This window comes from Malaclemys terrapin, chromosome 18, assembly GCF_027887155.1.
Source record: "Malaclemys terrapin pileata isolate rMalTer1 chromosome 18, rMalTer1.hap1, whole genome shotgun sequence".
NCBI classification, from domain to species: domain Eukaryota; kingdom Metazoa; phylum Chordata; order Testudines; family Emydidae; genus Malaclemys; species Malaclemys terrapin.
Window position 1 is genome coordinate 22,916,107 of NC_071522.1, and position 27,951 is coordinate 22,944,057.

The 27,951-nt window shown below is 46.9% G+C and overlaps 1 protein-coding gene across 3 annotated transcripts in view; it reads left to right on the forward strand.

Annotated features, from left to right (window-relative positions):
* Positions 1 to 27,643, forward strand: part of LOC128825537 (myeloperoxidase-like) — a 94,732-nt gene extending 67,089 nt beyond the window's left edge. For all 3 annotated transcript variants that reach the window (XM_054008111.1, XM_054008112.1, XM_054008113.1), the window contains 7 exons: positions 2,423 to 2,738; positions 8,398 to 8,558; positions 12,442 to 12,694; positions 18,792 to 18,962; positions 22,031 to 22,268; positions 24,863 to 25,080; positions 27,113 to 27,643. In XM_054008111.1, the coding sequence (XP_053864086.1) occupies positions 2,423 to 2,738; positions 8,398 to 8,558; positions 12,442 to 12,694; positions 18,792 to 18,962; positions 22,031 to 22,268; positions 24,863 to 25,080; positions 27,113 to 27,138 (1,383 nt within the window). In that variant the 3' untranslated portion in view covers positions 27,139 to 27,643. The remainder of the gene's footprint in view (positions 1 to 2,422; positions 2,739 to 8,397; positions 8,559 to 12,441; positions 12,695 to 18,791; positions 18,963 to 22,030; positions 22,269 to 24,862; positions 25,081 to 27,112) is intronic.
* The last annotated feature ends 308 nt before the right edge of the window (positions 27,644 to 27,951 follow it).

The following is a 27,951-nucleotide window of genomic DNA, read 5'->3' on the forward strand; positions in this document are numbered from 1 at the left end:
GAAAGACTTTATGGTGAAAGAATAGAGAGATCAAAGACATGAATTCTTCAAAGAGCCTAAAGCACCTAACACACTGTGTATATTACAGGGGAGCTGGTAGTAACCCCTATATTTAGGTTGCCTAACACAACTCCATTGCAGTTGGCTTTTGAAATTTGGCACAGAGAAAGCCCTGGAGCCAGAGAAGTGCCTGTTCATTGCCCTGTGGAATTCTGTTCACGGTTTGCTGAGATACAATAAATAGTTGAAAAAATGGCCATTTCCCCTCTGTCACTTTCATTCTGCAGGAAAATGTTGGTAGCCTGGTGAAATACTAACTGAACACCACATTCTAAGGCTGGGCCCACACTGCTGCCAAAGAAACAGTAGCCACCATACTGGGAATGTCTATCAGCTGTAACAGGGTATTGTGGGGAGAGACAGACTGGGATGCTGCACCCAGCACCTTCCCCAAGCAGCTCATTCCTCTCTCTGGGGACACCCACGTGGAGTAGGAGCTCCTCCAGCTTCTGGAGAGTGGGAATGAGAGACCTGGACCAGGTCCTTTTGACCACTCTCCAAAACCAGCAACTGTACCCAGGGGCCCATGCCCAACTCCTGGATAACACCCTTTTTCTGTTGACACCTCCTGACATTAGTCTGTAGCTCAGGTGGTAGTATGCAGTGCTGAATGTTCAGAGTTCAAAATCTGCTTATGATACATGATTGATGGTGGTGGGGAGGAGGAGTAACAGTTGTACATAAAATAATTTGGTTTTACTTGTTTTCTTTAAAAAAAAAAAGACAGGAATTACATGTACCAAAACTCCATTAAAGGAACACTATTTAGATTGCAAAGTCAAGCAATCCAAAGTTAAAAAATGCCAGAATTCAGGTTGTCCAATCAACCTTTATTCTGTTCCCGGCTCATATGGATCATGCTACAGTCTTTCGTTATGTGATTATATACTGTTTTTTCTAGGATTGGTTTAGTGCACAGAATGGACACACAAAAGGCAGACTTAAGAGCAGCCATAACATTTGTCATTTCCTAACTTTTGAGTGCTTGACTTTGTGATCTAAATAATTTTCTTTTAGCACAGTTGGGCTTTTTGTTTGGTTTCATTGGGTGGTTTGACGGTGGGGGTGTAGGTAATATTTTTATAAATCAGGAAAAGAACCTGGGTATCACAGTGGACATTTCAATGAAAATCTCTGCTCCATATGCAGCTGTGGTCAAAAAAGCCAACATGCTGGTACAATGCATAAAGAATGGGATGGAGAATATGAGAGAAAAAATATAAGGGGCTTATATATATCAATAGTGTGGCTTGCTCTGGAATACTATGTGTAGCCCTGATCACTATATTTTGAAAAAGATATTGCAGAATTAGAGGGGATTCGGAGAAAGGTGGCAAGAATGATCAGGGCCTGGAAAAACTCTCCCGTGACAAGAGATTGAAAAGATTGGTATTGTTCAGCTTAGAGAGGGACCATATGAAAGAATAAATGATCTGAAGAAAGAAGATTGGGCTCCCTGGTCCTGGTCTCCCTGTCTCATAACATAAGAACTAGGAGCCAGCCATTGAAACTGGAAGGGGGCAAATTCAAAACTGATAAAAGGAAATACTTTCACTGGCAAGATTCAAAGAGGGACTGGACATTTACATGGATAACAAGTCATCCAGAGTTAGAATCGCTAATGCTAATACAATTTTTGTCAGGGTTATAAAAATCCTACTTCAGGTTTTAAAGCAATCTCTAACTATTAGGGATTAGGACAGGGGTTCTCAAACTTCATTGCACTGCGACCCCCTTCTGACAACAAAAATTACTACAGGACCCCAGGAGCCTGCCCAAGCCCCACTGTCTTGGGCAGGGGGCCAAAGCCTGAATCCAAGGGCTTCATCCCTGGGCAGGGGGCCTGTAACCGGACCCCCACTGCCCAGATCTGAAGCCGAAGCCTGAATCCTGGATGGCTTTGGCCCTGCGCTCCAGCCAGTCTAACGCCAGCTCGTGTGACCCCATTAAAACAGGTTGCAACCCACTTTGGGGTCCTGACCCACGGTTTGAGAACCGCTGGAGTAGGATGAAACCTTCATGGGGGCAGATTGTCTCATGACTGCGTACTGTGGGGTTTTATGTCATCTTCCTTTAAATCGTCTGCTACTGGACACTGTCAGACAGGACATTGGACTAGATGTACCATGAGTCTCATCCAATCTGTGAATTCCCCTGTCGAATAGATAATGTGTTTGGAACATTCCTAGATTTATAGATTCTAAGGCCAGGGGGTATTGTGATCATCTAGTCTGACCTCCTGTATAACACAGGCCACAGATCTTCCCTAGAATAATTCCGTTTGAACTAGGGAATATCTTTTAAAAAATCCAATCTTTATCGACACATTAAATTGGGAGTAATTCTCTTTTGTTTTCTACAGTTTCCCCCTGATGATCCACGAATTAAGGACCCAAATACTTGTATGCCATTCGTCCGTACAGCTCCAGTGTGCAATGCCAAAACATTTATACATGAGCAGATCAATGCACTCACCTCCTTCATGGATGCCAGCATGGTGTACGGCAGTGAAGTACCTCTAGCTAAGAGTCTTAGGAATCAGACAAACCAGCTGGGTTTGATGGCGCTGAACCAGAACTTTACTGATGCAGGGCTGGGATTACTGCCCTTTGAGACCAATTCCCAAAGCCCCTGTTTATTCACAAACAAGACCATGAATATCCCTTGTTTTAAAGCAGGTAAGTCATGTGCCTGGAGCACAATTAATTTTCTGAAGTGAGCAGCAGATAAACTTAGCTGTGCCTGAGACAAATATAATGAGACATCAGAAACTATTGTGTGACAGTATTGTGTAAGAAAAAATGGGGGGAACCATGAAAATCACAAAACTGAAAATGGAACCGGAAATGTTTTGGTTTCCAAAAACCAAAATGACACTTTAAGCCAAACCATTTTTTCATTTTAAAATGTCATTACAAAACTAAATGAAAAATTCTAGTCAAAAGGAAATTTCCCACAGAAAATCCACCATTTTTTGGTCAAAAAATGTCAAATGGTCATTTTTCTGAAGGAATTTACCATGAAAAAATTGGTTTTCCAATAAGCTTTGTTGTTGTTGTTTTCAAATAAAAGACAAACAAAACAAATTCTATCATGTGCAACCAACTGTCTCACCCCTTCTCTCACATCATCGATAGCAGGGTTTGTACTCAGCATAGAGCAGAACCAGTGACATGGAGGAGTGACTGCAGACGTGGAAGCAGGAGACACATTTTTCTCTTTCAATTCTTCCTCCCAGCTGATTTGACTGATGAATATTTTCAGATTTTGAAATTGGTGTTTTTAAAGCACCAAGTATATATACTACTGGTTTGGCATTTCTTCTGTTTATACGTTACACATGTGATCAGCTCCTTAGCGCTTGTACCCAAGCTGCCACTAATTTTCAGTTTGGCGATCGGTTCCTTTTTATCTGTCATCTCCTGTTTGCTGCATCTGTTTATGCCTCTGTAGTCTGCAAACCACTGACTTTCTATACTAAGGCATGTTTATACAGAGCGTTAGTGCACAGTAAGCTGGGGTGCAAATCTCCAGCGCTGTAGCGTGCCGTGCACTAACTAGCTGTGTGGGCCCTGCATTAAATACAGTCACTCCTCACTTAAAGTCGTCCCAGTTTCGTTGTTACGTTGCTGATCAGTCAGGGAACATGCTCATTTAAAGTTGTGCAATGCTCCACTTTTACATTGTTTGGCTGCCTGCTTTCCCCACAGCTGGCAACCTCCCTACGCGCCCCACTCCCCGCAGCGCCTCCCGCCCGCCGGCAGACCCGGCCAATCAGCGCCTTCCCCCTTCTCCCCCCACCTCCTGCTTGCGGCAATCAGCTGGCTTGCAGCGTTTTGGAGGCAGGAGGGAGGGGGAGGAGCGAGGACTCGGCGCGCAGGCTCCCCCTCCTTCCTCTGCCTCTCAAACGTGGCAATCAGCTGGCTTGCGGCGTTTAGAAGGGAGGGGAGGGAGGGGGGAGGAGCCAGGACGCAGCATGCGAAGTAAACCGGGAGGAGGTGGGGGGGAGAAGAGGCAGGTCAAGGGTGGGGGTTTGGAGGAAGGGGTGGAGTGGGCGGGCTGAGGGTTGAGCCCCCCGCCCCGGTGCTTGCAGAGTAGGGGAAGCTGCCCTGGAACCTAACCCCCCATTTACATTAATTCTTATGGGGAAATTGGATTCGCTTAACATCGTTTCACTTAAAGTCGCATTTTTCAGGAACATAACTACAACGTTAAGTGAGGAGTTACTGTACTCTGTGACCCACACAGCCAGTTAGTGTGCAGCAGACTAGAGCACTGTAGATCATAGGCGTGCGCAGCACATTTCATTAGGGTGTGCACCCAGGGAGCCCCACCCTAGCTCCGCCCCTGCCCTGCCCTAGCCCCGCCCCCATCCACTCCCTCCTACTTCCCGCCCCCAACTGCCCCCCTCAGAACCCCCAACCCCCCCTGCTCATCCGGGATTTCAGCTGGGAAGACTCTGAAGCTCGGGATGCGCTTCCTCAGCTAGGGGAAGTATGTAACCCACACACCTCCTGGGTGTGGTGTTCTGTCCCATCTAGTGGCACCGAGACCACATAGAGAGAGAGATAAAATGGGTCTGCTCGACAGCCTTCGCTAACAGCCAGGTGGCTTTTAGCTCATGCTGTAGAGGCTCATGCACTAAGCTCTAGAGGTCCCCAGTTTGATCCTGCCCGGCGACGGGGTCTGTTGGCATTACACAGGCACCTAAGATAACTAGCCGATTGCCATACTTTCTCAGTATGAATCAGGAGGCCTCCCTTGTTGCACCCTCCTCCTTGTGTTTCCTCCCGGTATCCCACTTATCTCAGGGCTTAGGTCTCCATCCCCCGGCAAACCTAGTTTAAAGCCCTCCTCACTAGGTTCCCTCTCTTCGTTAGGTGGATCCCATCTCTTCCTAGCAATCCTTCCTGGAACAACATCCCATGGTTAAAGAATCCAAAGCCTGCTTTCCAACACCACCTGTGCAACCATGCATTTACCTCCACAATTCGATGGTCCCTACCTGGGCCTTTTCCTTCAACAGGGAGGATGGATGAGAACACAACTTGCACCTCAAACTCTTTTATCCTTCTCCTCAGAGCCACATAGTCTGCAGTGACCCGCTCAAGGTCATTCTTGGCAGTATCATTGGTGCCCACGTGGAGAAGTAGGAAGGGGTAGTGGTCCAAGGGCTTGATCAGTCTCGGCAGACACTCCATCACATGCTGAATTCTAGCTCCAGGCAATCAGCACGCTTCTCGAGTTTCCCAGTCTGGAGGGCATATGGATGACTCCGTTCCCCTTAGGAGGAAGTCCTCGACCACCACCACCCATCTCCTCCTCTTGGGAGTGGTTGTCATGGAACCCCCATCCCTAGGACAGTGCATCCCATGCCTTCCTGGTCGATGGGATCTCCTTCTGATCCCTTCCCTCAGATGACTCTTCCAAACCAGTAGTCTTCCATAGTACTTGTGCAGAGAGCCTGAAAATGGTTTCTTATTTCTATCCACATTGGAGGTACACGGGTTCTCTCTTTCTTCTTCCAGAGGTCACATGCTGCCAATTTTCTTCCCCTTTCTGCACTGTCCTTTCTGATTCTTCTGCATGCTGTGCCTGCAGTACGAAACGCTGACTTCTCTCCAGAAAGTCTTAATTTTCTCTGACGCAACGCAGGTTAATACTTGGGTCTCTAGTCCTTGAACCTTCTCTTCCAATATGGAGACCAGCTTGCACTTCGTACAGATGAAGTCACTTCTATCCTCTGGGAGAAAGACAAACATGGCACATCCTGTGCAGGTCACAACAGCTGATCGCTCACTATCCATATTGTCTTCCTTCTAAGAGCCTCTTCAGAAGTTGTAATTTCCGCTCACAGAAGCCTGAAAGGCAAAAACTCTGTGGGAGCTCCCCCTAAGTGAACTCCCAGGCAAAACTCCTGCAGGCTGCCTGGTTGCTTCTGTGCCAAACCTTGCTTTGCTGTGAACCCCAGACTCCAGCGTCTGACCTCGATTCATCTCTGACTCCACTACTTGTCTCCTGTCTGTAGCTGGGGCCTGACCCTGGTATCCTAAGCCAGCTTGACCGTGACTCTGCTACTTGTCTCCTGCCTGCAACTTGGTAACTGAGCGGTGCACATAGGTCACCCACAGCACAGCTGTAACAGTGAACAACCCATCAGTCAACAGCAGATTGACCAAATGCACCTCTCACCTAGCCCCACTACTGCATACTTCCAATCACTGAGTCCGCAGCTCTTTCCTTGGAAATCCTCTATTTGGCTGCCTCTGTTATAATAATAATAATTAATGGAGATATCCCATCTCCTAGAACTGGAAGGGACCTTGAAAGGTCATCAAGTCCAGCCCCCTGCCTTCACTAGCAGGACCAAGTACTGATTTTGCCCCAGATCCCCAAGTGGCCCCCTCAAGGGGGTCATGGCTCTGAACCTTTGAGCGGCAATGATTTCTCTATGAATGGTCTCTCAGTACTAAAACATCCTCTGAATTTCTAAATATTGTAGATGACAATGTCCTAGCTCAGACAGTGTTACATCCAACATGGGGGAATTCTATATTAGAGTTTGTCTTTGATCAATGACTGTCTCTGAAAAGCTGGGTGTGACTTGCCCAGAATCACACGGGAACTCTGGCAGAGACAGGAATGAAATCCAATTCTCTCAGCTAGCATTTAACTGCTTTAACCATAAGATCATCCTTTACCTTTCTAAAACCCTCTGCCTCATACACTACATACCTTCTAACTTCTGTAACAAAGGAGGCAGGGGTCCTACAGACAATAAGTTTCTTCATTATGCAACTGTGACCCATTCCGTGAGCGTTGTCAATACTCTGGCTCTGAATGAGAAAGGGGACTGCAGGAATTATATGAGAACATGTAATTACAAACTGTATTATAATTTGCACACACACACACACAATGGGGGTGGGGGAGAAGGGCTGAATTAAGGTTGCATGGTGTTTTTTGTTTTGTTTTTCACAAAAAGCAAAGTAAAAAAAAAATAGAAAGTCCACCAAGTGGAATCATCTTGATCCCACCCCACCATGGGACATATACAGGATCTCAATATTGTGATCCACAACAAAGATCTCTATCATTTGAGATAACTGAGTAATTGGTAGCACTAGTAGATTAGTATCCTTTATGGGGACCAGCCATTACAGGGGAATAGTCAGACATTTTGCTAATAGAATTCCTAACTATTTGCTGACAGCAGAGGAGGGTTGAGATGAAGGAATCCTGGGTTCAATTCCAGGTTCTGGAGGGCAGTGTGATCGAGTGGTTATAGACCCTTCTGCCCCTACCCCCCTCTGCTTCTATTCCCTCACCTCCCAACTCCTGTCCCTCTCCCACTCTGCTTCTATTCCAACCTCCAGCTCCCATTCCTGTCCCCTGCAGCTCCTATCACCCCAGCATACCCCTGCCCCCTCCGCCACTCTTCCACCTTTGCATTAGCGTGATATTGCTCCTCCCCCTCCATGCGTTCAAGGTGCTAGTGGTACTAGAGAAACAGTCTCTCTGCTCCCAGTTCTGCTGTACAGCACCACTGAACCCCCAGCAGCCAAGAGAATTAATTGCAGGAAAAATCCTGCTTGGCACCAGCTGTCCTGGGCAGGAGGCTGCGAAGTTGCTCCGTGGGAATGTGCATGTGCAGTTCATTCACCATGTGACGGGATGGACCATGCTCAGTGCAGACACAATCCTTGTTTCTGCCTGCCCCTAACAAATCTCCTCTGAGAATGCGCAAACTGAGATTTTTCAGAGGTTTGTAGCTTGGCCAAATTTGTGTGGCTTTTATGGGGATGGCAAAATTACATCCCTTACACTAGGGCCAGCCCTCTACCAAATTGCCAGTCCCTGCTCCACAGCATGGAGGTGCTAGAAATCCTCAACAAAACAGTTGTAAGAACATTTTAATGTGGTCAAAATAACTTTAATTCCGTAGGTTTCAGAGTAGCAGCCGTGTTAGTCTGTATCCGCAAAAAGAAGAACAGGAGTCCTTGTGGATCATTAAGGAGTACTTAATTCCGTAGACCCATTCTCAGAAACAGCTAAACTAATTTTGCTGAAAATTTCAGGAAAACAATCAGCCAGGGGAAGACACCTGGCATGGGGAATTCAGCCTAAATGGTTAAAGTTTGGCAAAATTATAAGGAACTGAAAACGGGGTATTACCATGGAAATGTTGGGCAACCTTAACAGTAGACAGCACCACCAGCTGTGCCTACAGCGAACTGCTAGCAGCTCACCTTACAATGCAGGAGTCTAATATGTCAAATTAAAAACAGTTCCTCAGCTGAATAAAAGATACAATTATACTGTGTTTTTATAATTTAGGTGATGCACGAGTAACTGAAAATCTGGGACTTACAGCTCTACACACACTCTTTGTGCGGGAGCACAATCGCTTGGCTACCGAGTTGAAGAAATTAAATCCACACTGGGATGGAGAGAAGCTCTACCAGGAGGCCCGAAAAATCATAGGTGCCATGACCCAGGTATCAGCTGCAATATTGTTTTTGCTGCCATTCACTTGTTGATTAAACATTTCTTGCTCAGATTTAGACATGATTTTTCCCCTCCAGAATTGTCTGTGCAGGTTCCTACACACCAAGCTTGCTCAGCCCTGTAGCCACTGGGGCTACGCGTGCAGCAGCCTGCAGATCTAAATGTTTTAGGCACCCTCCGTGCTGCAGGTGCCCTCTGCCTTATCATTCACAGCTCAGTTTTAGTGGCTTAGTGTTGTACAAATGGAAATAATTACTGTGTCGGATATTGCACCCGCATGCGGTATCTTTGGGGACCAACGCGATCAATCCATGAATAGTTTCAGTGTGATTGTGTTCTACTCCATGGTGATGGTTACCACAGCGCCTCCAGGAATTAAAAACAGGGAGGGATGATTAACGTGAGTTGCTAAGACAACTCCATGAGGTAGTTTGCATTTCTCGGTTCAAACTGGGTTTTCCAGAGACATTTGCCCAGTCACCCAATTTTGTGAGATCCCTTTGTAACTCTTCACATTCTGCTTTGGACTTAACTATCTTGAGTAATTTTGTATTGCCTACAAACTTTGCCACCCATTTACCCCTTTTTCCCGATCATTTATGAATATATTGAACACCATGGTCCCAAACCTCTGGGAGACACCACTATTTACCGCTCTCCATTCTGAAAACTGACTATTTATTCTTAACCTTTGTTTCCTATCTTTTAACCAATTATTGATCCATGAGAGGACTTTCCCTCTTATGACAGCTTACTTTGCCTAAGAGCCTTTGGTGAGGGACCTTGTCAAAGGTTTTCTGAAAGTCCAAGTACCATTGAAACACCCTTCTCCACATGTTTGTTGACCCCCTCAAAGTATTCTAATAAATTGGTGAGGCATGATTACCCTTTACAAAAGCAGTGTTGACTTTTCCCCAACAAATCATATTCATCTCTGTATCTGATCATTCTGCTCCTTACTATAGTTCAACCAGTTTGGCTAGTGCTGAAGTTAGGGTTATTGGCCTGTAATTGCCAGGATCACCTCTGGAGCCTTTTAAAAAAATTGGCATCACATTAGCTATCCTTCCAGTCATCTGGTATAGAAGCTGATTTAAGAACTTTTGGGAGAATACCATTTGGTCCTAGTGACTTATTACTATGTAATTTATCAATTTGTTCCAAAACTTCTCTATTAACACCTCAAACAGGGACAATTCCTTAGATTTGTCACCTAAAAAGAATGGCTCAGGTGTGGGAATCTCTCTCACATCCTCTGCAGTGAAGACTGATGCAAAAATTCATTTACACAATGGTCTAGTCTTCCTTGAGTGCTCCTTTAGCACCTTGATCATTCAGTGGCCCCACTGATTGTTTGGCAGGCTTCCTGCTTCTGATATACTTAAAAAAAAATCCTGTTAGTTTTTGAATCTTTTTCTAGTTGCTCTGCAAATTCTCTTTTGGCCTGTCTGATTATACTTTTACACTTGATCTGCCAAAATTTATGCTCTTTTTTACATTATTTTCCTCAGTAGAATTTGACTTCCGATTTGTAAAGGATGCTTTTTTGGGGTCTCTAACTGCCTCTTTTACTGTGTTGTTTAGACATGGTAGCATTTTTTGTCATAGAATATCAAGATTGGAAGGGACCTCAGGAGGTCATCTAGTCTAACCCCCTGCTCAAAGCAGGACCAATTCCCAGACAGATTTTTACTCCAATTCCCTAAACAGCCCCCTCCAGGATTGAACTCACAACCCTGGGTTTAGCAGGCCAATGCTTAAATCACTGAGCTATCCTTTTTGGTCCTATTATTATTATTATTATTATTTTAATGTGGGATATACAATCTATTATGATTTTTTTTTAAAGTTTCCATGACGCTTCCAGGCATTTCACTCTTGTGATTGTTCCTTTTAACTTCTGTTTAACTAGCTTTCTTGTTTTTGTGTTGTCCCCCGGTCTGAATTAAATGCTGCTGTGGTGGGCTTCTTTTGTATTTTCTCCCCCGCAAGGATATTAAAATTAATTTCATTATAGTCACTGTTACCAAGCGATTCAGCTCCATTCACCTCTTGGACCAGATCCTGTGCTGCACTTAGGACTAAATCAAGAATTGCCCCTCGTGTGTTCCAGGAGTAGCTGCTCCAAGAAGCAGTCACTGATGGTATCAAAACACTTTATCCCTACATCCTGTCCTGCGGTGACATGTACCCAGTCAATACGGGGATAGTTGAAATCTCCCATTATTATGGTGTTTTCTATTTTTATAGCCTCTCTAATCTCCCTGAGCATTTCACAGTCACCATCACCATTCTGGTCAGGTAGTCAGGAATAGATTTCTACTCTGATTATTCAAGCTTGGAATTTCTGTCCATAGAGACTCTATAGTGCAGTTTGATTCATTTAAGGTTTTTACTATATTTGACTCTATGCTTTCTTTCATATAAATTGCCACTCCCCCACCAGCATGACCTACTCTGTCATTCCTATGTATTTGATCCCGTTATTACCTTATCCCGTTGATTATCATCGTTCCACATGTTCCTGTGATGCCTGTTATATCAATATCCTCATTTAACATGCGTCTGATGAAGTGGGCATTCACCCACAAAAGCTTATGCTCCAATATATCTGTTAGTCTTAAAGTTGCCACAGGACTCTGTTGTCATTTAACACCAGGCATTCAAGTTCACCCATCTTAGTATTTAGACTTCTAGCATTTGAAAACCAACCCTTTTCAAATTTCTAATGATTTTGGATGAATTATTGAAGAGACTCTTTTTCATTTAACTGTTGCTCTTCAGCTCCTGCATGTACTTTATCAATTTCTATCCTCTCCTCTTTACTAGGACCTAGAGAATCCCTGTTACTAGATCCTCCCGAAGGGATGGCTCTCTGAACTGTGTACTCCTCGGCTTTCCCCCAGCTCTCAGTTTAAAAACTCCTCTAGGAACTTTTTAATGTTACGTGCCAGTAATCCTGTTCTGATTTGGCTTAGGTGAAGTCCATCCTTCCTGTAGAGGCTTCTCCATTCTCCAAAGTTTTCCCAGTTCCTAATAAACCCTAAATCCCTCCTCCCTATACCATTGTCTCAGCCACACACTGAGAGCCGCAGTTCTGCCTGTCTAACTGGCCCAATCATGGAGCTGGAAGCATTTCAGAGAATGCTCCCATGGAGATCCTGGAATTTAATCTCTTAATGAGGCATCCTCTTGGGGAGCGTTACAGGCTAAGGAGCTCCAGCTGTGGAGGAAAGTTCATATCTCAGCCATGCTGGCTGTGAGGGATGTTCAGCCCTGTGCAGAGGCCAACACAAGGTACAGGCACTATCCAAGCCCCTCAGATAGCTGGGCCTTCCTAGTCACCCTTTTGACTATCAGCACATTGGCTTTTCTCTGGTCCTCTGGAACATCAACCTCAGAGGCTCAGAGAGCTCCACGGCCAATTCTTTTAATTCTCTTGGGGGGAAACTTTTCCAGTCCTGCAGATTTAAAATGTTTAACTTCAGCAGTTGCTGTTTAGCATACTCCCTACTTACGATTGGAATAGAAAGTATTTAGTTATCACTGTAAGCTATGAATACATCCTCCTGCTCCTTTCAAAACACAGAACAGAAATATTTATTGAAGACTTCTGCCTCTTCTGCATCATTACGGACAATTTTGCCATCCTCACCTAGTAACAGAACAAAGCCATTTGCTAGAATTGTTTTTGTGCCTCATATATTTAAAATTTCCTTCTTGTTGTCTTTAACTCTCCTGGCTGTTTCATTGATGTCTTGCATTTTGACACAGTATTTTTGACCAATCCTATTGGTAATGTTAGAAAGTGATCGTTTTTTCCTTTAGAAAGAGCGTATATGAGCTTCTAACTCAGTCTGTATTCCCTTCCAGGTAATAACATACAGAGACTACTTGCCACTTCTGCTTGGAGATGAGACTGAGAAGGAAATACCATGCTACACGGGCTATGATGAGTCTGTGGATCCCACCGTGGCAAATGTATTCTCCTTGGCTTTTCGGTTTGGTCATGGTGCAGTACAGCCTTTTGTGACCCGTTTAGATGATCATTTCGAACCTTTGGGTCCAAATTTCCGGGTCCCTCTTCACCTCACATTCAGTGCTTCCTGGAGGGTTGTAATGGAAGGTAAGCCTGCAGTCCTGCTTTGCCAGCAAGGCAGAGATTCAGCAATGTACTTAAGCGCATGAATCAGAACCTAAAGCTCGTTACATCTGATCATTTGTTTCTATGCATCAGGAAATGTTTTCAGTTAATAAATCATTTCCTCAATTCCAGCAAATAAACAGTTTTCATCAGAGGTAATTATCTGGCCATAGGGATATTTATTATAGACTCTTATAGTCTTGGGTCTGCAAGACCTTCTTCTTTGATAAGAGGTTTTCCAGAACAACATTTACGATCGCCCGCCCCACACCTTCCACAGCTGGAGTTTCTCATATGCAGGGTGAAGGGAGATGAGCCAAAGACTCTGTGAAGTCCAGTAGGGACCTCACAGTGCTAATCTAATTAACCTGGAAGGTACTAAGTTACTATGGTGATGGGCATGAGCGGAGGGTATCAGAGGCCAGAGGAGGCTGAGCCTCCACAAACAACCCGGTGTGGCAATGCTCATGCTCCACCCTGAGGCCCCCTCCTGCTTCTCCCTCTTCCCCCATGGCCCAGTCTGGGGCTGGGGTGGGTCGGCCTGCGGCCCGGGACTCGGAGCAGCTGGGGCCGGTGCTTGGGCTGCTAGGTGCTGGGGCTGCCCACCTGATGCTCCAGGGCACAGGGGCACAGGGGCCGTGCCACCCACGTGGCACTCTGGGGCACTGGGGGCCACACTGGGGGCCACCTGGCCAGGGCTCCAGGGTGCTAGGGGCCACGCTAGGGCCAAACTCCCAGCGCTCTGGGGCTGGGGGCGCTCAGATGACCCGGGGCTGGAAGGACTGCTGCCGGTGGCCATAGTGGGGACTCAAGGCTCCAGCAGGGAGGGGGTGGGGGAAGGGCAGGGCAAGGGGCTAGCCTCCCCAAATGGGTGGTTCACGCATCACCCATGGTGATGGGTAATGGCAGAAAACTCTAAAATGGACAAACAGTGGCCCAACCTAAACATGGCCCCACGAATAGCCAGTGCAGGTTTGAGCTGCATGTACAGATGGAACAGCTCAGGGAACAAGAGGGTAACAGGCCCTGTTCGGTTGTGACTACACTTGGAATGCTGCATTCAGCTCTGGGCACCAGAAGAAAACAAACAAACTGAAGGACGTTAAAAAAGAGCAACAAAAAACACTCTAGGACTCTAGTATGCAGCATTGTTATCAAGGCTTTGGAGCGGAGCCCGGAGCTGGAGCGCGGAGCAGCTCTGGAGCAGTGGAGCTACAGGTTTTTGCCTAGAGCTGGAGCGGAGCCGGAGCACAGCTCCAAAGCCCTGGTTGTTATAGTCATTTTGGTCCCAGGATATTAGCGAGACACGGTGGGGGCGGGAATATCTTTTATTTGATCCACTTCAGTTGGTGAGAGAGACAAGGTTTTGAGTACACTACCTGAAGAAGAGCTCTGTGCAGCTCGAAAGCTTGTCTTTCTCACCAACAGAAGTTTGTCCAATAAAAAATATTACATCACCCAGCTTGTCTCTCTAGGACTCTAGGAAAGATTTTAAAAGCTGCCAGTAACTTTCATTATATTGAATAAATGAAACCTTGCAATACCACTTAAACTATGAAATTATTTGCAAAAACTAGCAGTGGGCATCAGCAACGAACTTTGCTGATAATTGTATCTTTAAAGACCTGGAACCTGAGCGAAGGCTGAATTGTGTCTCACTCCTGCTGCAGGGCTAGTTTAAGCTTCTATCTGAATGTTCTGCCTCTCATCAGTGTAGATATAATTCCCAGTTACAATTCAATATAACTTTTAATAACTGTTCTATTAATTCTAATAAGCCACCATTTTTAAATGGTGCTTTTGGTGATAGCCCTTTATAAAACGTATTCAATGTACTGTTTTCATATTAAATATGCCTTTAATCAGGCACTTTCCAACCATGACCTCCAAAGGTGGGAGTTATCTCCATTTTACAGCTCCAGAGACTGAGATGCAGAGGCCTAGGGCCAGATTTTCAAAGGTCTTTAGGTATCTAAAGATGCAGATAGCAGCTAGTGGAATTTCCCAGAGCACCTACATGCCTATTGAGAAAATCCCATTGGACTCCTATCTGTGTCTTTAGATGGCACCTAGCTACCTTTAGGAATCTGGCCCCTAGTAAAGGATGTAGCAGTCAGGATTAGCACCTGGCCGGGACTGTGCTCTGACTACTCTATGGTAGTTTTCAGTTTTTATTTTTATCTAGGGATTTATCAACTTTTCTTACAAAAACTAAAATAGAGGTGAAAATCAGTGCAAGAAATGAATTTCCCAGTTTTCTGGGTAAATACCAGGGTTAATGTTGGACGTGAGGACAGAAAAAAAAAAGCAACAAACAGAGAAAAGTAAGAGTATTGAAAGTAAAAGCAATTTAAAAGTTATTTCATGAACTGTACATTAACATATGCACTTGCCTATGTGTATCTTCCACTACATTGTGTTCCTTTGACGGCCAGCCCTGCATTTATACTTAGACTGATTTACTAACACAAACATACGTACCTAATGTAATGGATTGGATTTTCTTAACATAATCAGAGTTTTCAGGTCCATGAGTTGTGACAATCAGTAAAAACCAAATAATAGCTTTTGAAAAAGCCAGGAATTTTTTAATGAAAATCAGAAGAAACTGAAAACAAAGTGCCTTATCTAGATTATGAACAAATATATCAAACAGTTTTCCCCCCCAAGTTTTTAGCATTCTGCTATATTTTAAAAATACCCAATTCTATAGCTCCTTTCACTCACATTTAGTGGTGACACTTTCATTTTATACGTATTTCATGCTGATTGGATATATATACAATGGGACAGAGTGCAGCCACTTTAGAACTGACTGCCCTACCTCTCGACTTACTATGAACTGAATATTAAACCAAATTAGCCAAGGTATGACATGGGTGAACTCACCACTTGTGAAGAAGTAAACAGTCATTGGAGCAAGGGCTTGAACATGGCTCTTTCACATGATAGATACAGGCCCTAGCCACCAGGTTATAGAGTCAACATCTCTAGCTCTGTCTCTGGCCCAATGAATTGTTTAATACCAAACAGAACAGCTTCGACAGGAGTGACTGGGACACCCCCACCCCCAGGTTAACCAATAGCCTGGCAGCTAGGGCTCTTACCTGGGATGTAGGAGAGCTGAGTTCAAGTCCTTGTGCCAAATCAAGCCGAGGGGGGATTTGGAAACAGCTCTTCCCCACTCCAGCTGCCTCGCCTGCCTACTGGGGAGCATGCACTTCAGCCAGTCTAGTTCCCACTCTCCTTATTGCTGACTGTCTTCTGCACAGGACCCAAATGGGACCAAGCCTGGTAGGGGAACACCTCGCTGATAAATCCTGCTGGCACTTGGGTGTGCGCTAGGGTGCTGAGCGGCTCGGTGGCATCAGGATTTCGGAGGCTCTGGGCATGCCCAGTGGTGGAAATGTCGGCAGCTATGGAATTGAGGTGTCTACAGAGTTAGGCAGCAGTGGAGCAGGGGTTTAAGGATCTCGGTGCTGCCTGAATGTTGCATTCAGACTTATGGCGTGGAAATTAGGAGCCTAAATCCCTTAGTGGGTCTAGCCTGAGTCACCGCCATAGACTCAGCATTATAAGAACTGTGTAGCTTTTTAGAAATTAAACAACAGTTTATGACCAACAGCCCTGAACTCAAAATATCCTGAATATCAAAATCGCATTACTAGCAGCCCACATCACCCACAAGCAAATGGAGAGGCTGAGAGAGCTCTAGGCAGACAGCCAAGAAAATCCATTCCTTGCCCTTCTGAGTTACAGATCAACACCAGTCACGACTGCTGGATATAGTCCAGTCCAAATCCTGATGGGAAGACAACTCAGAACTACTGCTCCAGCTTTGGAAAAGAGCGTATTTCCAAAGTGGCCAGATATGAAGAGAATAGACAGATCAGATACAAAGGCTAAAAGAGCTTATGAACACTTTTAGGATAGACATCACACAGAGAGCTGCGAGGTCTAGAACCTGAGGACCATGTTCATATCAAATTGGGAACAGTATAATACAGTTTAGCATGGCATGACATCACCGACAGATGGATTGTTCACTGTGTTTCAGGAGCTGTTATTAGAGTAATAGCATAAAACTAAGAAAAGGAAAATTTAAACTGATTACCAGGAAAACATTCTTGAGAGTATGGAATTCAACGCTGGCCAACTCTTCCGAGGGAAGCCAGGGGATTACAAAACCACTGGGGAGGACATTTTAAAATTAGACAGAACAAAAGGAACTGTAAAACAAAGCCCTTCTCGATGAGGAGGGCCTGGCATGCATCGCCTACATGTAGAGCTTGGTGAACGTTTTCATTTGAAAGGTGTTTTTTTCAATCAATGGGGGCTTTTTTGTCAAAATAAAAATTTCCACAGAAAATACCCACTTATAACAACATTTTTGAATGGTTGTTGTTGAAAACCTGAAAACCAAAACATTTCAGTTGAAAAATCAGGTATTTTTCACTTTTTTGCCACTGTTGGTCCCAAAATTTTGATTTTCAAGTTTTTGATGAAAACCTGAAAACCTTTTGTAGTGAAGAAGGGGAACCACCCACCAGCATGGAAGGGGTTGAAGAAGCCTTTGGGCCCAACTAACCTCTGCCCATTATGCCTGCAGCCAATGCCAGGCCTATAGGGGAGAGACAAGGAGGGAGCCTGGTTCAGTTCAGGGCTGACTGGTGTAGAGGCAGGAACTACCAGAAGGGACAGAAAGCAAGCCCTGGCTCCACAGCCAAGGGGAGACTGCAAAGGAACCCCCAGAATCAGAGAGAACTGACTGAGTGGATCCCCGAGATACGGTGGGGCTTGCCCTCACTAGTTCGTGGCTGCCCTGCCTGAAGGAGCCTGGGATTGCAGCGAGGTGCTGCCCCAGACCCAAGAGGGAACCCTACAGGAAGCATGTTGTCTGGAAGATTGGACTAGAGGGGCCATGCCCCAAACTGAACCTACTGGTAGGAAGTAGCCCAGGACAGTGGATTCTGACTCCCTGCTGGGAGGGACACCAACCCCTCTGTTTGGGGGTTGACATGTGTGACGAACTGGGACTGTTCTTACTGTGGTCTGTGAATGCTGACAGGGGAGTGTGGCTAGGATAGTCTGCATTGGGGGATGGGAGACTGCCCGAAGGAGAATACCTGAACATGTAACATGAGAACCCAGGAAGGGGTTGGAGGCCAGGTGACACCTTGGCCCGGGAAACTGAACAAAGGCTGTGGGAGGGGTCGCTGCAGGCAGAGGGTTGGAAGCTGGCTGGTGAGATGGCTGGGAGGCAGAGATTGCTCTGACCTCCCAAGGGGGGCTGGGATGCCCTGGGACCCCAAGATGGACCTAACTGAGGGGGGCCCTGTTGTCTGTGCCTGCAAGACCTGTCTTGGACTGTATTCCTGTCATCCAAATAAACCTTCTGCTTTACTGGCTGGCTGAGAGTCATGGTGAATCGCAGGAAGCCGGGGGTGCAGGGCCCTGAGTCCCCCAATACTCCGTGACAACATGCACAGGACCCCAGGCTGGGACGTGGTGGAGAGGGAGGTCCTGGGTCCTCCTACCCACCCCCAGACTTAAAAATGGAGCTCAGCAGGGGGCCGAGAGTCAGGAGATCTAACCACTAGGCCGCCCACGCCTCTGTTATACTTTTGAAGACAAATTTCAATGACATTTTTCCCAGGAACAAAACACACATTGCCCAGCCAGCTCTACCTGCGAGGCCTTTCCCAGCTCCTGTTTTGTTGCTGTGAGGTAAAAACACAAAGATCAATATTTCCTGAAGGAGAAACCTTCCCGGTGCTTCCTATGCAGTTTGTTTACTAAAACTGCTTGGCTTCCTTTGAGCAGCTGATGTTGTTTTCAGCCAACAGGCCTCTGTGTCTACAGACATGCTTAAAAACTACTCTGGTTCCTTAGGGGGAACATGGCACATACTGTTAGCTAGGAATGACCTCCCCAACCATCAGAGCGGGAAGGATCTCAGGTGACCCCTGAGGAGCAAAGGGAGCATTGGGGCTAACCTTCTGTTGCACAAAATGTAGCCTACTAGGTAGAATCTATTACAGACTGTTCTGTTTCTTTCTGGACTTGACCTTCATTGCAGGTGGCATTGACCCGCTTCTCCGTGGTATGCTGGTTGTCCGTGCGAAACTAATGAAACAGGATCAAATGGTGGTGGAGGAGCTCCAAGAGCGGCTTTTTGAACAGTTACAAGTAATTGGACTGGATCTACCAGCCTTAAACCTGCAACGTGGAAGAGATCATGGTCTTCCAGGTAAGTAAGCATAAGACTGCATCCCTTTCTGCTTTGTTTGCAGTCACTTCCACAATGTGATTTTTCCAGACAGCCAAGGAAGGACAGACCCTGCCCTGAGGAGCTAAGGATGGGTGGACAGACAGATGTCAAGGAGGAAAAACAATTCTGTATTGATTATCAACATTCACCAAAAGGCTTTTAAGGGGGATTTAAATATGGATAGTGTGGGGCCTTTTGGATGAGGGTGGGGAGTCCATGCATGGGGAGGAGGGATGTGGGGGAGGAGGCTGGAGGTGATTGGCTGTCAGAGAGCATGACAAATGGGCAGATGGGGAGTAGAGGCGGAGTAGAGGAGATGGGGATAATGCAACATTTGGAAAGGAAAGATAACCAGGGAGGGGCAGAACTGAACAGAGACTTGGAGGTGGCGGCCAGAGGCTTAAATCTGATGTCAGAGCTGATGGGAGCCAGGGGAGAGACATGATCAGATGGATGGAGAAGGAAGGTGGCTCTATCGCTAGATTCTGATAGGCCAGAGGGAAAGGGTGTGTCCAGGTGGCCAGTGGGAGGCAGGTGCAGCAGTCAGGACCTGGACTAGAGATCTGGTGTGGGAATGGAAAGAAAAGACGGGATCTTGGAGACACTGAGGAGGAAGCAGTAGAATTTGGAAATGGCCGGGATGGGCAGCAAAGGTGAGGGCGGAATCAGAAATAGCCCCCACGGTGCAGGCCTGAGGAACAGGGGTTGGGGGCTATCGATCGTGGTGGAGAAGAGGGAAGGTTGGGAGGGAAGGGAAGGTGTTTGGGTTTGGCCGTGTTGAGGGTAAGATGATGCAGGACACCCGAAGGGAGATGTCTGAGAGCCAGGCCAAGAGGTGGGATTGGATGGTAGGAGACAGGCCAGGCATGGAGAGAGCTGTGTGAGCCATTAGCATGCAGATGACAGCTGCGGCCTGTGAGGCTGTCCAAGGAGCGAATGGAGATGAGCAAAGGGCAGAGCCCTGGGAACCCCTGAGAGGGACGGGGGGCACCCCATCGAACGGGACACCGAGTCAGAGGGGTAGGAGAGGACAGTGCCTCAGCACCCAACAAGGAGAAGATGTCCAGGAGATTTTCTGGTGTAATTGTCTCAAACTCTGACAAAGATTTGTGGATCATGGTGGACAATCAGCTGAACGTGAGATCCCCGTGCAATGCCGTGGCCAAAAGAGTTAATGAGATCCTGGGAGGCATAAACAGAGGAATCTTGAGTAGGAACAGAGAGGTTATTTTACCTCTGTATGTGGCACTGGTGAGACCGCTGTTGGAATAATGTGTGCAGTACTGGTGCCCACAATTCAAGAAGGATGTTGATAAGCTGGAGAAAGTTCAGAGAAGAGCCATAAGAATGATCGAAGGATTGGAAAACACACCTGATAGTGAGAGAGTCAAGGAGCTCAATCTATTTAGCTTGACGCTGAGAAGGTTAATGATTGACTTGTAAGTCTGTAAGTACCACATGGGGAACAGAAATTTGATAATGGGCTCTTTAAATGGGCAGACAGAGGTAGATTTTTCCCAGCAGGAATAGTATCTGGACTTCACTTTTTGGTAGAAATTGCTCCAACTTTCAAAAACAAAACAATGTCCTTTGGCAGATTCTGAACCTCAGATTATTATTGTTATTTGTTTGACCATAGAACCTAGGAGCCCAAGTAATGGACCAGGACCTCACTGTGCTAGGCCCTGTACAAACACAAAACAAAAAGACAGAACAAGAATCTAAGTATAAGATGAGACAATAGATGGCTGCAGACGTACCTCCGGGGAAGCACAAGGAAACAGCGAGACAATATTGATCAGCACGACAGGCAGTGGGTCTCAGCACAGCAGCAGCCTACCTGTTGGCAAGCTTTTGTAGGCATCACTCACAGGAGAGTTTGAAGGCGGATAATGAGGTAGCTTTGACAATGTTGACAGGGAGCTGCTCCCATGTGCAAGGGACAGCATGAGAGAAAGCTCGAAGATGCTTGTTTGAAAATTTAACAAGTGGGCAATGTAGGCTGCCATTGGCCAGTCAGGTAGGAACTGACACCTAGATGGTGCATGAGAGATGATAGGCAGGGTGAGGCCTTGATGATAGCCGTAAATGGCCTTGAAAGTGAATACAAGCAGCTTGTGTTTGATGCATTGGAGGAGTGGGAGACTGTGGAGGGATCTAAAGAGGAATGACGTGATTAAAGCAATGGGCTAGGAAAATTATCCTTGCAGAAGTATTCTGGATTGTTATGAGTGGAGCAAGATTGCATTTGTGAAGGCCCGAGAAGAGACTGCTGCAGTAATTGAGATGCAAGATGAGGAGCGCTTGGCCGAGAGCTGTAGCTGTGTGGATGGACAGGAACGGCCGTATCTTAGAGATGTTTTACAGAAAGACTCAGCAAGATTTAGACCTAGCCGGGCTGTGAGGACCAAGTCGAAGATGGTGTCCAGGTTACCGGCCTGAATGGAGGGTTTGATTTTCATCCAGCCTTTACTGCCCTGCATCTTGCAGAGCTTGGTTCTGGTGCACTGGAGCAAGGGGTGCTACACGTCTGCTTACATCCCCCAGCACTCAGAGTAACGGGGCTGGGCCGCCAGGAGGAGTCACTGCCTCCTGCACTGGTCTTGGGGGCATCCAGCGAGACGTTGGCCCTGAACAAGGACTTTGTCTTATGGACACAGTCTAGCTCATGGAAAAGCCAGCCCCTTCCCTGGTGACACTTCAGAAAGTTACAAGCATCTGAAAACAGGGATTGATGTGCTGCATTCCTCATGAATACATTCACTCCCAGTGCCACATAGTTATCAAGTTAGTAGGACACTGAACTTTCCAGCTCAGCTTTAACTCCCACTCCCATTTGTGAAGACAGAACTTTGTTAATTCAGTGTCTTGATTCTAGATGACAGATCAACAACTGCTGAAATATTTTTTAAAATCCTGGACAAGGCAAATGTTACTAGTGGGCAATGGCAAAGCGGGCTGCGCGTGGAGAATGGACTACAATGGGGAGATGCTAGCACAGGTGGGAGGGAGATGGCGGGATTGACTGTTCTGCTCTGGTTCCGCAGGGTATAACGCCTGGAGGCAATTCTGTGGGCTCTCACAGCCTCACAACTTAGCTGAACTCTCTGAAGTGCTGAGAAATCCTGAGCTGGCCAGGAAGTTCATGGACCTGTACGGGACACCAGACAATATCGACATCTGGATTGGGGCTATGGCGGAGCCGTTTGTTCCCAATGGCAGAGTGGGACCTCTCCTGGCTTGCATCATTGGATCTCAGTTCAGGAAATTGCGAGATGGGGACAGGTAGGCTGACTGGAAAGTGAATCTCCACTTCCATTTTATTTACAAAAGAACAATTGGCAGTTGGTGTCATGTGCTGTTCCAGTCCCTCACCGATGGGCTTGCTTGGTGTTCCAAATGCCACGGCCCAATACCGGAGTTTCATACACAGTTATTAAAGGGGCGCCCCTGTGGGAAGGGCAGTTGATTAACCCCTACGTGGCCAGACAGCTCCACTCACTGGTGCATGGATGGTCTGTAGAGGGCTCTGAAGAAAGGTGAAACACCCCCTTAAATCTCTTTTAAAGGTGGTAATTTCTGGGGTCATTTATCCTGTGTGTATGAATCCGGCCTGCTTCAAACCAACATGAAAAGGCAAACACTCTGTCAATTTTAATTTCTGTTTCATATATTGCCACTTTTAAAACATTTCTTAGAAATGCAGGTTTAATTTGACAGTTAACGTTGCAGTGGAGTTTTCCTTTTATCAACGTCACCACCATTCTCCCATAGTTTATGCCCTGCAAAAACACTACATTAAGAAAAGTTATGCAGTTTGCAAAGTTGAGCACTCAGAAGCACTCAGAAATGCCAGAAATAAGGCTGCCTGCGATCTGAATTCGGCACCCTTGTGCGTGTGCATTTTGACACAGTGTTTTTAATGACACGATTGTGTGTTGTCAGGGTTCTGGGAAAACACCACAGGACGGACAGGGCTCCAGGAATGAGGCAGCTGTTCAATATTTCGTTTTATCCGTATTGTTCAGCGGGTGGCCCCTGCCGTGTTCACCTCACATCATCCAAACCTTGCACTGAATACAGAATTAGTCACTTCTTCACGGGCAGTTCCAGGGCACTTACCATAGTATCACCAATGTATCTTCACAACACCTCAGGGAGGCAGGAAGGTGTTGTGGGCCCCATTTGACAGATGCGCGCAGAGCTAGTAACTCCGTAACTTACAGGCGTTTGTTTCTCCTGCTAAATTTCACATCCAAGCCACAAACCCTTGGGAGCACTAGAGCTCTTCAAAGAAATGGCAGGAAAAATTGGCTAATGTGGGCAACACTACCTCTTTCCCTCACCCTGTTCTCAAGAGGGGCCAAACCGTTTTTGCTGAAACACAGCAGAAAAATCCAGCTTGAGGCAGAGACCAAGCCAGGTGAATCTCAGCCTGCAGGGTTCAGAGCTGGCAAAGTAACAAGTGATAAACCAGAGGGACCTGAGCTGGGCCAGCTTCCTCCCCTCCCTCCCTCGTCCCCTCTGCCACAGGCTTGACGGTGGGGGGATAAGTTATTGTCTCCCCACCTGAGAGTTGGGGGGGGGAAGTGTCCCATTTCCCCCTCCCCTCAGATGACCCTTATACTAGCACGTCTAGTACTGCAGAGAGACGGGGTCCCAGAAAGGCCCCCAGTATAGGGTTGCCAACTTTCTAATTCCAGAAAGCCAAACACCCTTGCCCCACCCCTTCCCCGAGGCTCCACCCCTGCTCACTGCATCCCCCTCCCTCTGTCGCTTGCTCTCCCCCATCCTCAGGCATTTGCTCATTTTCACTGCAAGGCCCAAACAGGCCCCAGGAGAAGTCCAGGAGCTGCAACAGTTTGAATGGCCAAACAGCAGCAGCAGTGGATCTGTGAGTTAGTGGCCTAGCAGCAGCAGATGGTCCAGCAGATGGCTACAGTACTACGGCCATGTACTCCAGCAGAACCAGTGAACCCCACCCCAGCTGCGATTGCCCCTGCTGTCAGACTCGCCAAGGTGGGACCTGGTGATGATCCTGAGGCCTTCTTTGAAACCTTTGAGGAGGTGGCCGTGGTAGCCAGCTCACTATTCTAGCCAATTTATTCCAGGGTTCTCAACCATTGCAGATCCTTTTACCCAGGTTTTCCCACTCCACTGCATGCCCCGTCCATCCTGCCTTAAAGTCTGAAGCACCTCGACTACACGAGCAGGGAGCAGGAAGTCAGGTCCCCCAACCACTAGGTCAACTGGCCCCCCAAGCTCCCTCTTACAACAAAGAACTGGGCAGGTGCCTCGTTCATACAGCACCGTGCATTGAGTGAGCCAGGGGTCGTTTGTGGACTAAACAGTATGTGATCATTCAATTAAGGTCTCGATCACAGCCCATACATACAAGAGGGGAGAGTTAAGATTGTGCCGGCAGCCTTAATTCAGGGTTTTCCTAGATGTTAAGGCCAGAAGGGACCATGGTGATAACAGTCTGAGTTCCTGCACAGCCCAGCCCAGAGACCATCTGTGATTCCCACAGAAGCTTTTTAGCCCGTGACTTTGCAATCTAAAATTCTTTTCATTTTCAGTGGAACTCTTCTCTAGAAAGCTTGAAGGCATTTTGGCTATAGGAGATTTAATAAACATTAAAATACACTTTTTTTAAACTACCAGCTGAAATTGGGCCCCACTGCAGCTGGTGGGAGTTTTGCTGCTGCCTACAACGAGTCCCCGATGTCCCACACCACCGCTTGTATTTCCGTTTCACAGGCAAGGCCACTTTTCATATCAATGGAGACAAAACAAATCATGACCCCCCCAGGACTAAATTCATTCCCAAGAAGGATAAACACGGGCTGTAACACTGCTGCTTTTCCGCTTCTTTGTAGATTCTGGTGGGAGAATCCCGGGGTTTTCACTCCACAGCAGCGCCGGGCCCTGAGCAGAAGTTCATTGTCACGGGTTCTCTGTGATAACACTCGCATTAGAGAGGTGCCCAGGGACGCATTCAAGGTCAACCGCTATCCTGAGGACTTTGTGAACTGCAGAATGATCGACAGTATTGAGTTGTCACCTTGGAGACAACGCATTAACTATGGACTGAAAGGTACAGAATAGACCCCGTGCCCAGAGAAACACACACAACTGGGCCCATGTGGAGGCTTCTCCTCCCCAGCATTCCCTGGCCTTTCCCCCCCAGATCAACCCCAATCCCCAAACAAACTCACTCTTCCAGCCACCCTTCCTCCAACAGATCCTTCCTCCCAATCCCCCACCTTGATCTTCCCATCTGCCCCATAGGCTCCCACTTGTCTTCACTATAACATGAGGGCATGTTAGCACTGCTTGGTGGAGTTGTGTTAACTTGAGACCATTGCTCCTTGTTCTGTCATCTGCCACCACTGAGAACAGCCGAGCTCCATCCCCTTTGGAACCCCCCGTCAGGTAGTTGAAGGCTGCTATGAAATCCCCCCTCATTCTTCTCTTCTGGAGACTAAATAACCCCAGTTCCCTCAGCCTCTCCTCGTAAGTCATGTGCTCCAGCCCCTTAATCATTTTCATTGAGCCAGTCCAACAATTGGATCAATGTCTAGTTCCCCTGGGCTACTTCCCACCGTGTCTTCCAGTGGCACAATCTCTGGATTTCCCGGGTCTCTGACCTGTAAAGTTCCCAGCGGTTCGGACATCTCCTGGGTGTCCATGAGTAGCTGAGTATCCGTCCAGATCCTGTTGGGCTTGGCCTCCATGGTCTCGGGCTCCACCTCCAGCAGCTCCCGGGTGGGAACCTGCAAGCGTGTGTCCTCCTCCTCAGCAGTCAGCCCTGACTGAGCTGGGCTGCCCCCTTATACAAGTACTCCAGTTGAAGCATGCCCAGCAGGGGCCAGGGGATGTGGCTTCCTTGGCCCACAGTGTGGGGTTAACCCCTCCTTGTCCAGTGCGGGACAAGTACACCCTGTCACAGAAACCTGAAAGGTGGTGGTGTTTCCTGGTGGTATAAAGGAGAGCAGAGCTGGGTATCACCTGTGTACTGCTGACACTTCAGCCCTCACCGTCTCACTTGGTCTCCCAATTGCCTCATGTGGTGCTGAACTGAGCCTTGCCCGTCTGCATGGTGGCAGAAGAGCTGTTAGCTTAATCTTTCCCTTAATTTCAGCCCATTGCTCCTACCTGTGCCCCATTCATAGAGGTGTAAGGACAGACGAGACCCTCCTCACCCTCTAGTGTGACCTCCCGCATAGCACAGGCCAGAGACCGTTACCCAACCAGTCCTGTACTGACACCAAGACATTGTGATTGAGCTAGAGCATAACTGTTAGAAAGAGACACCCAAACTGGATTGAAAGCTGGAGTCGTTCATAGCCTTTAAGGGCAGGAGGGATCCTTGATCATCTCATCTGACCCCCATATAGCACAGGACACTAAATTACACTCAGTAATCCCTATATTGAGCCTAATCACTTGGGTTAAATTAAAGCATTTCAGTCCCCAGGAGCTGAGCGCTCCAGGGACCGGGAGAAAGCAAGGTGCCAGTGAGATGGACATTCCATCCCACCCTTTGGTAATCAGCTCCAGTAGTTGATCACCCTCACTGTTAACCATTAGAGTTTATTGCCACTTTGAATTTGTCTAGCTTCATCTGCCAGCCACTGGGCCTTGTAATGCCTTTGTCCAGTAGATTAAAGGGCCCCTAACATCAGATTGAAAAGAAGCTGGATGATGCAATCGTGTTTTACAGGGCCAGTGATATCCCTTTTATTCCAACAGTAACTAGGCAGATGTGAAACTACACCTGCTAAAGAGAAATTTCTTTAAATCTGCAGAACCAGAGAATTTGCATCCTAGAGTTCCAAAAGAATTGGCCAAGAAGCATTCTGAGCCATTGATCTTAATTTTTAACAATATTAGAAAGAATGGGAAAGTCCCAGAGGACTGGGGGAAAAGCCAATATTCTGCCAATATTCTAAAAAGGTGAATAGGATGACTTGGGTAATTACCGGTGCTGAATGTTCAACACCAAAAACTGCTTCACTCAGAGACAGAATACACAATATTTCAGGGGAAATTTCATGTCCACGACAGTCCCAGCCACCCAGGAGCCTTCTCTGCTTTATTAAAACCTTGCCCCTTTCACCCCACAGAACAAGCACCCAGTGACTCCGTATGATAGAAGTTGAGATTTCCCTGGAGGGCTGGATTGAGGATGCTGCTGGCAAAGACTCTTCACTATTTTCAGTCTAACCCACTACTGACGCTTGCTGGCTGGAAGGCACGGCCTCGCTCTGTGACTGGCTGGAAGGCACGGCCTCGCTCTGTGACTGGCTAGAAGGCACGGCCTCGCTCTGTGACTAGCTGGAAGGCACGGCCTACCTGCCGTCATTTTGCCTGTGTTTGTGTAGATTTTCTTCCATTTGGAAAAACTTCCAACGCTGTCATTAGCTTGCAAGTGGCCATTGCTAAAAGAACTAGGATTAGCTGATAACACTAGCTAAAAACGTCCAGACTGAATTGAAGCCCACGAGTGCAGATTTACAAGTTAGTGATTGTAGGCTGCCTACTGGTGCCTAGTTTTGTGATTCTTCCATTTCTTTATCATACAGATCATTGCTTCTCTTTCTGGTTTCTCTGAATGGTGAAAGGGCAAGTTGTACACATTTAAGATATTATCTCAATAAAGCCAGATTTATGCAAAAGTGTATTCAGGTACCATCACCTCCCATTTCTGAGTATTGTCAATATATTGGAACAAATACACTGTTAACCAACTAGCACTACCTAGCAGACTATAGACGTCTCTAGCACCCCTCAGGGAAAGGGTGGCCACTGCTCCTGTCTCAGAGTCCAGGGCACCGCCCCACAGCTGTTCAAGGCGTCAGCCCCCTTTTGTGAAAGCAGAAAGTCAGACTATGCTTTTTGTGGGCTGCAGAAACATGCTGAGACCTTGGGGAAGCCAAAGAAAGAGAAACGACCTGGCACTTCT